This window comes from Pygocentrus nattereri, chromosome 28, assembly GCF_015220715.1.
Source record: "Pygocentrus nattereri isolate fPygNat1 chromosome 28, fPygNat1.pri, whole genome shotgun sequence".
Classification (NCBI taxonomy): domain Eukaryota; kingdom Metazoa; phylum Chordata; class Actinopteri; order Characiformes; family Serrasalmidae; genus Pygocentrus; species Pygocentrus nattereri.
The window spans coordinates 18,032,980-18,050,216 of record NC_051238.1 but is presented as its reverse complement, the minus strand read 5'-3'; the positions used below and the strand labels follow the sequence as shown (position 1 = coordinate 18,050,216).

General features: G+C 37.7%; 2 protein-coding genes across 3 annotated transcripts in view; both read right to left on the bottom strand.

Annotated features, from left to right (window-relative positions):
- Positions 1–1,989: 1,989 nt before the first annotated feature.
- alas2 (aminolevulinate, delta-, synthase 2) lies at positions 1,990–10,962 on the bottom strand. The gene is made up of 11 exons (XM_017721286.2): positions 10,860–10,962; positions 8,360–8,521; positions 7,864–8,046; positions 6,497–6,574; positions 6,142–6,364; positions 5,793–5,977; positions 5,136–5,315; positions 4,303–4,467; positions 3,937–4,205; positions 3,056–3,218; positions 1,990–2,797 (listed from the first exon to the last, which is right to left on the bottom strand). Exons 2-11 carry the CDS (start codon positions 8,508–8,510, stop codon positions 2,631–2,633), a joined length of 1,764 nt encoding a protein of 587 aa, XP_017576775.1. The 5' UTR covers positions 8,511–8,521; positions 10,860–10,962; the 3' UTR covers positions 1,990–2,630.
- A 568-nt stretch (positions 10,963–11,530) lies between these two features.
- The window catches only part of itpr3 (inositol 1,4,5-trisphosphate receptor, type 3), a 43,790-nt gene continuing 38,083 nt past the window's right edge, over positions 11,531–17,237 (bottom strand). For both annotated transcript variants that reach the window (XM_017721294.2, XM_017721281.2), the window contains exons 54-58: positions 16,997–17,118; positions 14,646–14,811; positions 13,869–14,029; positions 13,476–13,637; positions 11,531–12,415 (exon numbers count right to left, since the gene is read on the bottom strand). In XM_017721294.2, the coding sequence (XP_017576783.1) occupies positions 12,299–12,415; positions 13,476–13,637; positions 13,869–14,029; positions 14,646–14,811; positions 16,997–17,118 (728 nt within the window). In that variant the 3' untranslated portion in view covers positions 11,531–12,298. The remainder of the gene's footprint in view (positions 12,416–13,475; positions 13,638–13,868; positions 14,030–14,645; positions 14,812–16,996; positions 17,119–17,237) is intronic.

The window sequence follows — 17,237 nt, the reverse complement described above, 5'->3', positions numbered from 1 at the left end:
TTTTTCTAAATCTATTACTTGATGTTTCTGGCATTTTGAATAGAGTTCAATTTTAAGCCTCGAAACGCTTTCAAATCAGGTTTAAAATGGGTAACAGGGTTGCGAGTTTAGCCTAAACAGCATTCAGGATGACTGGATGCACAGGTTGCATGCTAACTACTATATGGTTTACATAAATTTAGAAAAAATACACATATATTATTTTTTCTAACAATAAAGTAACAGGGTTGAATGGCTCAGCTTTAGCCATGTAGCCAAATCAAAGAGTTGTGCGTGAACTGAGTAAAGAACATGAGAACACTTACTTGTTTTGGTCATTCTCAAGAAAATAAGATGTACACTCCTCTGTAGATGACGATGAAGGGAATATTCCATTTTTAAAGGGGGGAGGCAGTTAGCTGGTGCGTAAAGAATGTGGGAAACAGATTAAAATGACGCTTTTCGTTAAATGAAATAAATTAGGCTGTGTGTGTGTGGCGGTGTGGGGGGGGTGTCATTATTTTGTTTGGAACTTATCAAAATAACACTTTATTTTTCATGGTGTTACTGGACGTTTTTAAAGAGTATGTTTCATAGATAACGTCAGTGAGATACAGCCCAAAATCACCATATTGAAGGTGGACAGACGTTCTATGTTTTGTGATCATGTAAATGCTCATTTTGATATTTTATTTTAAGGTAAAGCACAGATAAAAAACAATAAAATTAAAAAGCATAATAATAATAATAAACGGTCGTAGCTTCTAAAAAGATATGGGGCCAGAAATTGAACTCTATTAATGGAAAGTGCCCTTTACACGGTGATATGAGCGAATATCAGGTGTTGGTCCTGAAACGTACCGCTGCCCACTCGTACAGTACTCTGAGGCAGGAAGGAGCCGTGACGTCCGAAACTAATGTATGTATTATACGCTGTCTGTCTGTGGAGGTTCCTCTGTTCGGCCGTTTTTTGAAGGCAGTGTAAAGTATCATTCGCTGCCTCACCACCACCTCACCACCAGCACTGACACAGAGGACCACGCTGCCTCTTGGCACTGATGACGCGCCAGCCTTCACTTTCAGACACTGTTCACAAACAAAATGGCCCTGCGTTTTTTGATGCATGCAGATCTTGTGAACTTCCTGCCTGATTTTCACTAAAGTATATATGTTCTGAGAGTACTTGAATTACCTGTCACAGTCAAGCGCTATATCACTGTCTCTTCTATTTCCTTAGACGGTTTGTTGTCAAGTTTCCCTATCATAATACTGAAAAACTGTACAAATGTGCTACTGTATAAATGTATGCCTATATATATAGGCGTCCGTTCCTATACAGATATTTCAGTCTCATAGACCTCCTGCATTAGGTGACTTTTGTCTATGAAAACCACAAAAAATGTTCATAAATTACTCATTCATGTAAAAATACTAGCCTCAAAAGCACTCAGATGATATGGTTGTGAGGGCGTAGTGTCGCTGTTATCAGGGTCGTGTCTACATCTTGGCTCAGGAAGGAACAGCCCTCAACCAAACAGATAAACTAAGCCCAGTGTACTGACTTAAACCCTAAGTGTAAGATATTGGTTAGCTGGTTAGCTGTTGATACCAGTTCCTAGATGATACTTTACCATAAGAATCCAGTTTTATAGAAAAATAAAATTATATCCTTTTGTACAACATTTTAAAAATTGTTTTATTTCATATTTTTGTAAATCAAATAGGTCGTTCACAGTGTCATAAGTACATACAATTGAAATTTGGTATTAAACGACACTTTTTTGCTTCTATTTAAGTAATTTGGTTGTTACTAGTAAAGTGTTGAATGTTTAAAGCTGGCGTTAATGATGACTACTAATGAAGACAGTTTGGGGAGATTAACTTCATGCAATGAGTTAACATCAAGCTTGTGAATGATGAAAACATGGTAATATGTTCCAGGGAGCCTTCATAAGCATTCTACTCATGTTGTGTTTGAAAGGGAATGTGAGAAAAAGAGAGACAGATGACTTAAGAGTGCTGTCTCATTTTATTTGTATTAACATTTGGCCCCAGGAAAGTTAAATGGTCCAAAAAAGCGAGTAGGATTCATGTCACAAATTCCCAGTGTCATATTCTACACACTCGCATGAATACAGTAAAGAATAAAATTAAATTAATGATATTATTAAAATCAAATGTAAGGCTTAGAGATAAATACTTATTAGACTATTATAATGTTGAGGGATAGGGTTTTTTGGACACATGACGTTTCATACTAGGTTTTATGCAAAGTGATTTGTGTCAAGAGAACTGACTATAAATAATAATTCAATTTCCAAAAGTGCCCATGTGCAGGTTTTTAATATGCAGAGGGGACACAGAATTACTTACATACATATCTATCTATCTATCTATCTATCTATCTATCTATCTATCTATCTATCTATCTATCTATCTATCTATGTGTGTGTGTTTATTTTAATATCAGTTTATTAGAAGTCTTTTTGTAGTCCATCAAAAGCCACACAGCAATCAGTCTAGCAACAATAACTTTGCAACAAAGAACAATACGTATGACAGTGTAAAGGAAGATATCTGAGTATTTGAGGGAGTTATGTAAGCAAGTTTTATGCTATGTTCTTTTACATCTCTGTCATCTTCCACTGAGCTTATTGTGCAGCAACTGTAATATATCTTGGCTCCATGTTTCCAAAGTAACTCTTCTCCCACTCGCTCATGAGGTCGAAGTAGAGAGGGCGATCACAGAAAGTACAGGAGGCTGTTGCAGGTCCATTCAGTGGCAGCCCAACCTCCTGCCATACATCCACCAATTTCTCTGCACAACATATAATACACAGTCATTAACAAAACCAGAGATGTCATTAGCAAACTCAGGCTGAAGTCTTGTCTGGCCTGAATACCAGCAACAATGTGGGAAGGTATTTTAAGTTGAGTTAGACATTTAGGCACCTAGGAAAATTGTATTTCAAAAGAGACCAGTGTTTATTTGGTCAGCTAAACACAAATATTAAAAGAAATACAAAAGACTTTCATACACTAAATAGTATGTTCCAGGTCAAAGCAGCACACTCACCCACAAAGTAGTCCATCATGATGGGGTCATGAAAAGGAGAGGGAGCCAATCGCAGTAGCTCTTCTCCACGTGGCACTGTCGGATAGTTTATGGCTTGAACATAGATGTTGTGTCTATCCAGCAGAATGTCACACACCTTGGAATTTTTTTCTGCATTTCCAACCTAAGATATTATTATTAACAAAAAATATGAATCAGAACAGCACTATACATGTAGACCTTGTAGATCTTAGAGTGTCCTGTTTTCACATAATTGGTGTTATAGTGTATGTATGCTATACAATTACTAATATACATCATCACTGTCATTTTTTTAATGATTTTAATACACATACATTTTCATGATTAATGAAATTTAATTAAATGTAACTAATTAAAATAGTAAAAAATTACATAAAATAAGACGCTAAACAGTAGAGACAGTTATTTTACTTTCTTTGCTTAATCCTAGAAACTCTACATGTAATACTAAGTTACTAATCTCATGACTTATTATTATAACTTCAGTGAACTATCCCATAAATTATATAAAATAATTGAAGTGTAAACCCATATATAAGAGTTTGATATAATTGTATCCGATACTCTGCAGCAGGGATGTCCAAACGTTTTGTACTAGGCGGCCAAAGTGCAGTGTTTATGATGCACCAAGGGCCAAAAAAGTCAAAATGATATACAAATTAAGATATGAATTTTATTAAAATAGTATTTTATAACATTACACTGTTTTTGTGACAATAATAATGTACAACCTTGGGTGTGGTTCAAATAACTTTCTGGCAAGCTAAATCAAATATCATCAGGGGAAAAGTTGGTTTGCAGGCCATACTTTGGGAAGCCCTGCTCTATAGTCAGAATAGTTGCAAAGCATTGACACTGACCCGTATGGGGATGATGTGGCTGGGGCAGTTGATGACAGGCAGACCTGCGTCCAGCAGCTGCTGCCTCATGTGCTTGACGTTCCTCTGGTGTGTCCTGCGCAAGGCCTGACCCTCTGGACTCCTCAGAACTCTCACAGACTCTACAGCTCCAGCCAGTACCATGGGAGGCAAAGAGGTGGTGAAAATGAAACCTGCTGCAAAGGAGCGCACTGTGTCCACCAGCGCAGCAGTGCTGGCTATGTAGCCTCCAACACAGCCAAATGCCTTACCTGCGCACAGAAGGCAAAATTTGTTCTTAGATAACAAAATTAAGTTAAATGGCATTTACTTTTTCTATAAACACAGTATGTGAAAGACCCCTCTTACCCAGCGTGCCAGAAACAATATCAATCTTGTGCATGACACCATCTCTCTCCCCAACTCCTGCTCCATGTGCACCATACAAGCCAACTGCATGAACCTCATCCACAAAGGTCAGAGCTCCATATTTGTGTGCAACATCACACAGCTCCTCCAGGGGACAGATAGCGCCTGAGAAGATAATCATGTGATTTAAATAGTAGCTTACACAATTTCAACCATTCTATCAAATGTAGCCAATCAGCCAAGACATGTTTGATGACTAAAGTGTGCGTCATTAGTTTTGGACCAGAGCTACAAAGCTAATGCAGCTAACAGGTAATAGAAGCTTATTTCCCCTGATTAGTGTAATGGACACTGCATAGACAAACGTTTATTGCATAGATAAAATAAAAAACATAAAAAAGAGCAGAAGCTGCCATCATGAGTTTTGCCCTAATTTGACATACAGTGCCAGAAACAACATATGCAAGTCTATTTGAGATTACTTAATAACTCACTGGGGTTTAAGCAAAGTGTGTAATGAGTTTGTATGATGCTAATTGGTGAAGTATATGATTCTGTTACTTGATAAAATTCATGATGAATGGAGCACAGAAATACTTCAAAATGACTTAGAATATATTTTCTTTACATTAACTTACATTAAAAGTAAAGACTGTTTTTCCATCTCCTGTAAAATTACAATGTTGGAGGTACTTGTTTCTTTTTGGACAGTGATGATCAACTGATACACAAACTGTTCCATATAACCTGCCAGAGTGTTCTTGGGTTACCAAAAATGTCCATTTCTACAGTAGTAACATTTCTAACTGTACAGTACTTAACTTCCTACTCACCATCCATAGAGTGCACTGTCTCGAAGGCCACAATCTTTGGGGTTTGAGGGTCAGAGCGACTGAGCAACTCTTCCAGGTGTCTAGCATCATTGTGACGGAAGATGTAGCGTTTGGCTCCACTATTTCTGATGCCCTGGATCATGGAGGCATGGTTCCCCATATCTGAATAAATTTCGCAGCCTAAAACAGAGGAGTGTCCATTGAGTAGGGCTACAAACTTGGTCTGACAAATAATGATGTAATGTTAATACATATGGAAGTTCGCTTTTAGCCTAACAGCTTACTTTTATCTGTATTATGCAGCTCAGTGTGGTGCATTTTCACTTACCCATTCACCCTCTGTTTCTCTTTGTAATGACAATGCAATGTGACTGATGTGGGTGATTTAATGGAAATTATTATCAGTAAATAAGCTATATGCTCTTTCAACAACCAACAACCTATCAACCTATCTCATGCAGTTTCAAAAAGTAGGAAGGACACGTCCCCTCCCCCTCCCCTTTCACTTTACACCAATACTATTGAGAGATGACTACTGTAACCGAAAACCAGAAGACAACTACGTAATCTACAGTGATCATGAAGAAACAGGAAATGTTTTAAGAAAGAGTGAAGATGTGTGGGAGAATTAGCTGTATCTGATGTCTTGATGACTACCTGGAAGCATTTTTGCCAGAGTGAAAAGGGTAGAGTCATTGGCTACAAAGCATGAAGAGAAGACGAGGGCTGCATCTTTCTGATGAAGAAGAGCCAGTTCCTTCTCAAGAGCCACATGGTAGTTGCTTGTTCCAGAGATGTTCCTGGTGCCACCAGCTCCAGCACCGTGTTTTTCCAAAGTGTCCCTGAAAAGCAGATCACATATGCGAATTTTTCATGTACATATTTGCATACTGAATTAGCTATTTATCTGCTTAAGACGTATCAAACATGCTGTTCAGTGCTGGAATCTTTTATAGAAATTAAGTTGTCATTACATACATTTGAAGAACTTTTTTCAGGAACTCACCATATAGCTTTAACAACTCGAGGATGGCGACTCATGCCCAAATAATCGTTGCTGCACCAGACGGACACCTGGGACGTAGGCCGTCCAGGAACAGAGTAATCCTCTGCAAAAGGGTAAACATCTGCATAGCGGTTCACTGTCTTGAAAACACGGTATGTGTGGTCATTCTTTTTCTCAACAATCTTCTGGGTGAAGAAGTCATCATACTCAAAACTGGGACCAACTGAGGGTGGAAGAACAGGAGATTAGTATCTACACAAACTAACAACAGCAGTAATTTTAAAATAATAAATAAAAATAAACAGGAAAATAATGTCCTTGAATTTAGGCTCAAGACTGATAATGATGAGCTAACCCATATTATCCTTGAGAAGGTGAGATGGTGTGGATGAGCGAAGTCCTTGTAGGCCAGAAAACAGAGAGCTGATCATTCCTGTAAAAATGAGAGAAGAGAAACGAAAATGGGTACAGTAATTAGCGATGTGGGAATTGTAGGCCAATGCCGATTAATAATAATAATACATGAATAATTCTAAATTGTATGCAGAATTGTGAATAAAGCTACCTGGATTAGCAATACAGGGAAATGTAACAATAATGCAGTAAAATTAATAAAATGCCTATATCGGCACAGCACAGTTTAAACGCTTTGGTCTTCAGTATTACAGGAAACACTTTGACAAAAATATCAATATAAAATATAAAATATCTATGTAATCTAAACATCTGTGATGTGATGCTGGTCTTTAAAAGCAATCACCTGCCAGTACTGATATAATACTGACATTATTGTGCATTTCTAATAATCATCATATTAAAGATTGCTGGAACCTGTCCCGGCGGTCACTGGACGGAAGACAGGACACACCCTGGACAGGTATAGATATATAAATGATGACTTTATATAAACCTTGTATCTCCATTTTTCAGTTTTTGACATAATTTGAAAATACCTGTTGCACTTTACATTGTGTGTAAATTTCATGATGAACAGACCAATAGAAACATAAGCTTGTTAAAAAAAAAGTCTGGTTCCATTGACTTACATTAAAACTAAAGTAGTTTTGTTCTTTCTCCTGTAGTTATCTCAATCAATTTTTTAAATGGATCATAACATAATCCTTGCAAACATTAAAATGATTTTTTTGTGGGACTGTGTTGAGTATAGATTATATTATACATCCAAATATAAATTGCCTTTAAATCCAGTGTCCACCTGGGATTTGGTGTCCAAATGTCCAAACTAACAATATTACTTAAAGTAAAAAATATTCTATACACACACAAAATACACACGCACACACACAAAATAAAAACAGTACTTTATCTTTTATCTAATAAATCGTAGTGCGGCACTTGCTTTACTGTAGACCTGCACTTGTTATGTAACATCTCTAATCTTTCTGAGGATTCTTATTTATCTTAATTCACAGAGCTGTTTCTCACTGCAAGCAGCACCTCAGATACAGACACAATCTCTGATATGGTTAAACCTCTGTGCTCCAGTTCTCTACATGACAGTGTGACCTATATCTTACCGCAAACATTAGTAAACCTTATAATTAATGATTGCACTTACTGTATTATTACACTCATACATTAAATCACATGAATCACATGTTACTGTTTTTCATGCCTTGGCTGAGCACATAATATCAGTGTTGTGTATGTCAGTGTAAAAAAAAACAAACCGGCAGCAATAGCAGCAGCAACAAACTTTACCTGAGGCCACTTCCTCCTCTTGAGTACCGGTCAGCTGGGTCTGGACATCCTCCTGAACCTGCGGGCTGGCTTCAACCAGTCCAATCTTAGAAGATACAAAGGGGCAGGACTTGGTCAAGGACACAGCCACCTGAGCAGCGGAGATAGCCAAGGAGCGTTTTGCTTCCTTATGTGGCAGCAGACCTAAAGAGAAAAGTATACTTCAGTCAAACAAGTTCAAGCTGGACTTGAACAAAATAAAAACTTGTTTATAGCTTGAAGACTTAAGAATAATATAACCTTTCAAAGGCGCCGATTTTGGAAGTCATTAGGTTACAACAAAATAGGCCCATTTTATGAATATACTCCATACACCATAATTTCTTCATAATAAAAATGGATGTCATTGTAAATGCTGCCTACAGACTCTGGTTTACATGCTTTTGAAACTTGCAACTCATATGAAACATAATAAAATATTAGTTTGGCTAAACAAGGCCTTTGGATGACAGTCTACCTTTTTCATCCTGGCTTGGAGCAACCTTTACTTTAATCTGACGGGCAATGACGGGGCACCGGTCAGCCAGGCCTAGAAAACCCCCCACATTCCTTAGGGCTGGGCCTGGAGCGGACTTCAGGAATGGACAGTGATGCAGAAAGGCAGACATGACTTTTCCAGCTGAAGAAGCATGAAAATGATCATGAATATGGCATATGACAGGAATAAAAAAGAATTACACTGAAAATCAGAGGATTTTGTTATAAGTTGTATAAGTAGTTTCATTCTTGCAAAATAAATGAATAAATAAATAAAATTATGTGTTTGAAGTGGATGGGGAGCCCTGAAGTAGATTGTTGCCTAGAGTTTCCAAATGATCAGAAATGACCCTACTCAGTACATTTTCTCAAAAATAATTGAGGAATTGTACATTCCTGAATATTTCAAAAAATGATACTTTCACTTCCATATTTGTGAGGAAGGAAGTCTATTTTTTTTCCTCGCTTGCAGTTTTGCCATTTAGCAGTTTCATTGTGTTAAGTTGATGACATTGTCTTCTACTGGCTGGCTAGACATCTGACCTTTGAGGTTTATGAGTTTATTCTAGTCCAGTTTACTTTACTTGCTGAAAAAATAATGGTTCCTGCTTGTGGCGTGTAGTCACTAATGTTATTTTCTTGTTTTGCTTGATATTACAATGTAAAGGATCCTGATGGGTTAACAGGTGCTCTAATTACATTTGATGGTTTCCTAATGGCATAGAATCAAACCCATTTTAGGCTTTAGGATTAAGGGTTCAAAAACATAGTGCAGATGATCCAGTGCACTCAAACATTCCCACAATGCACCTCAATAAGTAGTGTACCTCCCTAGAGTACCCTAAAGGACAGGGGCTACCAAAAAAGCACTGTGTTGTTTGTGAAAAATGAGCAAACCCATATAACATGTCTAAAATTGAATCACAACCACCACTACTCTTGTTCATTATATATTCAATCTAACAAAGTGATCCAGATCGTCAAATGTGGGGTTTAGGGATTAAGGGGACCATTTCGGACATGGCTGCAGTTTTCTCACCTTGCTCTTCTATTCAAGTTGTTTTTTGAAAAGGTACTTTTACTTCGACTTTAGTCATAATTTCACAAAAGTCACCTTTACTTGACCTCTGTACTTCTGCTGCTAAGCCAAAATCCCACTACAGTCAAATAAAGCAAACAAAACAGTACCACATACTGAGAGGAGCATTAACAATAAAGATACTACATCACTGGTGAGAAAGTGCACTTCACTTCTGGCTAATACCAGAATTTCTCCTAATTACCCTGAAGCGGACTTTAGAGAGGCCCTGGTTGGGCGGGGCAGAGCACGTGTGTTTATCAGGCTTGCGCACGCTGCTGAAAACGTGAGATATACGTCACCGCGTCGATAACGGCTCAATTCTGAGTATCGACTAAAAAACTTAACAAAGTTTTGCACAAACCCCTCGGTAGATATAAACTGAATTTGCAGTCCTCAGGCTGAAACTTACCTCGCATGCTATCACTTTAAAACAGCGTGCCTTTGAGCTAATTTAATAGATATGACTTTTTTTTTTTACTTGTCATTTTTTGCTAATCATGTAAAGATTATAAAGCTCTTAATTGCTATGAAAGTTATTTTTTCCAGTTGCCCCACTGCACTCATTGTCTCAGGCGTTTTAAGGTCCTGTTTATTATAGTTTATCTCCACTGTTGCGGTCAGAAGATAAATCAGGTGGCTTTCTTGTGGTTTATTGTCGTGGTCTGCAGTTACTTTTACCATCACCTACCAAGCTACCAAACGAGATAAGGAAACTAAGCATAATAAAGCAGGCAGCTCGATTCTTTCAAGGCTTTAATGCCTAGTTTAAAGACATTATATAAATACAGGGTACGTTCAGGTACAACAGCACAGTGTTTTAAGCATTTTGGGACAGATCACAGGCCCTGAATGGCAAAGTCATTATTTCACTATTTATTTAGCACTTTTTCTTTTGGTCATTTAATAAGTGTCAGCTAAAATAAACTGGTTTAGTGTCCCAAAATGCCACATTCTGCTAAGTGTGTGTGCGTATATATATATATATATATATATATATATATATATATATATATATGTATATATATATATATATGTATATTGCTGTTGTCGGAAGAAAACCTCTTATCTCCAAAATAATAACTTTGCAGAAGAAGGAAAAAACATACTCTACTTTTAATGTAAGTCAATGGAACCAGAATTTTTACCAAGTCATTTGGGGCCATTTCTTTTGAACCATTAATCATGAAATTTACACACAGTGTAAAGAGCCACAGGTATTTTCAAATTATGTCAAAAAGTAAAAAATGGAGTTACAAGGTTTCTTCCGACAGCAGCAATATATATATATATATATATATATATATATATATATATATACACAAACATACAAAGAAGTTAATTTTTTCTCAATACCAAGCCATATTTCCTGACACATTTAAAAGTCTGTATACTTGCCTACCTGTTGACCTGCACTGAGGACGAACGTCTGACCATCAGCAGATGCACAGATGCACTGACCAGGCTGAGCTGTTGAGGGCTGAGTGCAATAAACGGTCTCCACCCTCAAGTGTGTGACAGTGAGAGTGGGAGAGGTCAGCTCAAAGCCAGAGCTACACAACCCATAGACTGCAGAAATATTCACTGATCATGTTGTTTCTTAATTTAACCCCTTTTTACAGTAGCCATAAAATGCAGTTTATACACTGGAAATGTGTATGACTTATAAAACCGGGACTGCATTTTTGTCTTTGTAGATGTGCAAGCAAGTCAACACCGCTGAGTATTTTATTGTGTGGCAGTTGTACACAATCTTTTGAGGTATCTTGGTCCAGCCATCTTTGTGGAGAGGTGTGAATTGTATATTTGATTATACAAATTAAAATACTGCTAAATGGGACAGTGTTTCAGCAGCGAGGCCTACAGAAAGTGATTATCTAGCTCACTGGTGAAATTGTTAATATTCCTATAACTAAAACTGTTCAGTTCATGTAAATATACTTAAACTAGGCTGTATTACATTAGGCTATGTTGAGCTCTGTAGTTCTGAGGACCACATTTATGCTAACCTGAAATTTGGTTTAATCAATAGAAACTGATGAAATATATTTGATTCAGAAGAAGATTCAGAGATGAAATTTCCACAGTTTTATTCAGTGCAAAACACAGACAGTCCTTCATGACTACACACATTCTTTTGAGCTGCTGGGTAACTAGCACTGACCATTACAGGCCCTGGACACCTCCTGCATTTTTAGAAAGGGATTTTATGTAAATAAATTCTGAATAAATAGAAAAAAAACCCTTATAATCAAAGCTTCAGTTTTTCCCTACCAATAAAGAAAGAAGAGAAAGCTCACAATAAATGATTATGTACATTGCGTACTGTATAAGTAGATCTGTAACACGCAGTTACCCTTGCTCAAGACTGTGCTATGGGTGAACTTAAACAGTTAAATCACTTAATTTGCCAAAGAAGTACATATTTTTGTAGCTTTAGGCACTTCAGCTTTTCACATCAAGTATAGTGAACACACCTACTGGTGTGTGGTGATTACTTGGTCTTCTTAAAGCACACACAAGTTAATCAGTAAAAATTACATTAAAATATATTATGTTTTTTCCCTTTAAAATAAGCAAAACAAAAAACACCCTTCCTACATGGACATGCTAAACTCTTTTACTTTATCATAAAACCTGTAACGTTATATCTCATTCAGTGCTACCAACTGAAAGTTAACCTGATCACCTCATACATTCGGAAATATTTGTAAACCAGTAAAATACACCAACTGTAAACCCATCAGCCAAATATATACATGTCAGCTTTTCAGCATCACATTTTTACTGGGGGTAGAACTAAAGGTGCACATGCTCATTTGTGAGAAGCCAGTGTGAGTATTAGGATTTGTAGATCTGGTGGTTTCCTCCAGCTGCACTGGGGGGCAGGGAGGCATTGGAGCCTGCTTGAACATCCACAAAGCCCATCCTCTGTCTCCTTTTCCTCTGCTCTGTCATCTGCAGAACACACACATCAGACCACTAGAGCAGCTCACACTCACACATACTTCACACGTCATGCACTAGTACTATCACAACATTAAACACAACAGAGGTAAATGTGAAGTAGACCTATAAGGAACAGTAGATCTACAAGGAACAATAGATTTATAAGGAACAGTGGGGTCCAAAATTCAGAGAGCACTAAAAAAGCTCTTAGTACTTTGTATGTCCTTATATTTTGGACTCCACAAGTTAATGAAAAACCTCTGAGGAGTAGATCAAATCAAGTTGTCCTGTGCTGCAATGGAACGAAAATCAGACCCTTTCTACAAAGGCTTTAACATGTCACAAATTTGCTAAAACTTTAATATTGACCAAGAAACAGTACAGAAATATTTCATATTTCTCCTTTATTTTACTCATCAAAACTTGTCTTTGTTTTAGTTTTCAGAATTTGTTAAATTTGTTGTTTTTTTCTCTGTTTTAAGTTTTAAAAATCCCAAATTTCCAATGTGGTCTCAGCCTATTAGACCCTACAGTATGTATAAAATATGTGCACAAATATTAGCTATTGCCAATTTTAAAAACATCTGAAGATCTGTATTTAGGATTTTATTGGCATAATCTCACATTTTATGCATTTTATTAATTAGTTGCTTTAAACATTATTCCCTTTTTCCTATTTTAATGGTTGAATGGTATTTCATTTTTTATTTATGTTTTACTTTTATGAAACAGGAATCTTTTACACTGACACACATTATTTTATTTGCAAACAGTAAACACTGTGAAGCACTGTGAGCTGCACATTGAATGAGTTTCAGTGTAAATAATGTTATTCTTCTTTTTTATTATTACTACATTGTAATTATTATTATTATTATTATTATTATTATTATTATTATTATTATTATTATTATAGCAAGAGGACACTTTGCTCCTTAAATGACCATTTCTTTCTATTCCATCACATAACAGTAACAATCGTCACAGTAGCTAATCCATACATGGAATAAGCAACGGCCAGCCCAGTCAACAGCTCCACTCAGACAATGGAAAGAGCAGTCATTTTCACCTGTTCTTTCAGCTCTGCAAGCTGGCTGGTAAGCTGAGTGACCACTTTCATGGTGGCCGCAAGCCTGTCCTGCAGGTTCCTCATCTCATTTTGCTCCCCATCCCCATCAGTCACCACCAGAGACATGGCCTGCATGCGCGGAAACCAATCCAGGTTCTTGTTCTAAAGACATGAAACTACATCATTAAAGGCAGTAAAACTGTTTAACAGTCATTCTCTATGTCAGTGCTAATCATTTCATACTTGGCTTCTGTAAAGCACTACTCAAGTTTTCAAATTATCATTCAAATATCAACATAAACCAAGCCTTCATTATTTCGTTGAAGATTTAGTATATCAAACATCTTATTCAGTATACATGAGCATTCAGTGAAGAAACAGTAAACTGCTCACTTTTATCATATGAGACACATAGCTCTCTGGACCAGTGTAGTCTGTTTTGTTCTTCTCTTGCAGCAGCACAATGAAGTAAAGGTAGTTCCAGATGTTGTGCTCCAACTTAATGTGCTCTTCAAAAGACACCGTCTTATTGTCAAACTTGTCCCGCTCAAGACCTTTCAGAAGAAGAAAAGATTCACAACAGTAAAACATTCTAGAAACACTTTGTTTCTACAGTAATCATTCTGAAGTAGTTTGTCCACTTTAGTAGGAACATCATCCAAGTTAATATAAAGCAAGAAGAGTCCAGGGAAGGTGTTTTAATTTGGGGGTGCTGCAATTTTAAGCAATATGACTGGACTGATGACATCAGCAATATGATTTGTGATTTTTCATTTTATTTTTTTGATAATTTCTATGAACTGAGTGGATCATACAGTGCTACATTGAGGCGACAGAGGACGATTTAAACATATTACAATGACACATTAGCTGAGTGGCGACCAATCATATTGTTGATACGTGGCACGGTAACTGATTGTGTCACGTCCACAAACACACAGTGAGAACACTGAAATGAACACAGAGCATGAGAAACATGGTTGATCAAAGCTTCATTGTTATGTTAGATTACAGTTTAAAGTAAAAAAAAATATATTAGGCCTGCTTTGGGTTCAGAACTGGCATCTACCACTGCACAGACTTTGTCTCTTTGAAGCTCAGCCTGTGTTTGAGCGATGTATTGATCCCTGCCAAAAAAGACATGATAATAACAGCTTTAGCAGTTCTTACCACAGATGAAGCAAGTGGTCTTTAGGATTTCCTCTTTCTTTTGCTTCTCACTACGCAGGTCAGCAAAGGTGTCAATGATCACACCGAAGATCAAGTTCAGTACGATGATGATGACGATGAAGTAGAAGAGAAGATCATACACCACTCGTGCTGGAAACAGAGTCTCCTATAAGGCAAAGAGGGTTCTGTAAGCTTGGATAGCCTTCTCAGTCACAGTCAGGCACTTTTTGTAGAGGTTATTACTAATAATGCTAATACTCTTTCATGTGTTGATGCTCTTTACATATAGTTGTATGCAAAGGTTTGAACTACCCCTGCTCAAACGACATTTTGTTGATTTTTGTAAGGAAAAAAAGTTAAAATATCCTCCACAGGGAACAAACTTAAATACTGTATTTGTCTGCAAATGTTAGACCACCTTTTTATTTAGACATGTTAACAAAAACATAAAATATGTGGCTTGCTAAGGGGAAAGGCTAGGGAAAGGAGAAAGTAGAGAGTCCCAGACAATACTGTGCCCCACAACTTCCTCCTTCTATTTAAGATGATGATGATATAAAATGTGCCAAAACGTCTGTTAGGATGAAGCAATCTGAACCAAAAAAAATGTGCTACATATATTAACACATGTATAATCCATTGCATTACATGCAGTGCTGGAAGTGATGTCCCTTTTCTGCCAGAAACATTTTGACGCAGCGCTCCATGTTCCTGAATGTATCGGCAAGCATTAGAGAAGTTAAACCTCAGGACGTCTGTCTGGCGCCTGCCTCATTGCTCTGACACAGGGGCATCCCAGCTTGTTCGAAGCTCCATATACTGTCCAATATGTTCTACTCAGCGTATAAACATTAATTGTGCATTGAAATGAGCAGAGGTGTGTTCTCAGTAGAGGATGTTGTTTTGAAAATCAACAAAGGGTGCTCAAACATTTGCACAGACTGCATGTTTTTTATAGACTGTACAAGAGTATTAGAAAAAGAAGAAGTAGAAGAAGAAGAAGAAAAGAGAAGCCATCTTGGATTTTTATTAGTCCATTCATCTCAAAATGTTCACATAATGTTAAGCGCAGCTGGCATTTTCAAATGGTGTAAAAATAAAAGCAAAACAATTTTATGAGGTTTTGATATGAGGGGAGTGATGCACTATATTGCCGTCTGACTTCACACGCATATGAACTTAAGTGGCATCCCATTCTTAATCCATAGGGTTTAATATGATGTTGGCCCACCCTTTGCAGCTTTAACAGCTTCAACTCTTCTGAGAAGGCTTTCCACAAGGTTTAGAAGTATGTTTATGGGAATTTTTGACCATTCTTCCAGAAGCGCATTTGTGAGGTCAGACACTGATGTTGGACAAGAAGCCTTGACTTGCAGTCTCCCCTTCGTAGTTTGGAGGTCTGTATCGAATGACTCTGCAGAAAGTTGGTGGCCTGGCTTGCAGTCTCCGCTTGTAATTCCTCCCAAAAGTGTTCTCGGGTTGAGGCAGGCCAGTCAAGTTCTTCCACTCCAAACTCACTCATCCATGTCTTTATGGAACTCGCTTTATGCAGTGGTGCACAGTCATGCTGGAACAGGAAAGGGCCATCCCCAAACTGTTCCCACAAAGTTGAGAGCATGATATTGTCCAAAAATCTCCTGGTCTGCTGAAGCATTAAGAGTTCCTTTCACTGGGACTAAGGCAATTACGAAAAAACAACCCCACACCATAATCCCCCCTCCACCAAACTTTACACTTGGCACAATGCAGACAGACAAGTACCGTTCTCCTGGCAACCACTAAGCCCAGACTCGTCCACCAGATTGCCAGAAAGAGAAGCATGATTCGTCACATCAGAGAACACGTGTCCACTGCTCTAGAGTCCAGTGGCAGCGCTTTACACCACTGTATTTGACACTATGCATTGTACTTGGTGATGTAAGGCTTGGATGCAGCTGCTCGGCCTTGGAAACCCATTCCATGAAGCTCTCTATGCACTGTTCTTGAGCTAATCTGGCCACATGAAGGCCACATGAAGTTTGGAGGTCTGTAGCGCCCAATCGCTTCCACTTTGTTATAACACCACTGAAAGGTGATTGTGGAATATTTAGTAGCGAGGAAATTTCATGACTAGACTTGGTGGCATCCTATCACAGTACCACACTGGAATTCACTTAGCTCCAGAGAGTGACCCATTCTTTCACTAATGTTTGTAGAAGCAGTCTGCAGGTCTAGGTGCTTGGTTTTATACACCTGTGGCCATGGAAGTGATTGGAACACCTGAGTTCAATGATCTGAATGGTGAGAATACTTTTGGCAATATAGTGCATGCAACTGAGGATGCCTTCTGCTTTTTGCACATGATTTCATACATTTTTTGAGGGTCTGCGCAGGACGTCTCCTACTCCTCCTCCATTTCGTAGCCCATGGTTCAGCACAGTGACAATACACATCAGCAGAGTGTCACATGCACGCTCTGTATTATCTTCCTCTTCTGAAATAAAAAAAGCCAAGTTACAAGCCATTTACAAATACTACATTAAAGGGACACTCCAGCCAATATTAAAAATGTAAAATCTTGCTACTTCTATAAATATACTTACATTCTACAGC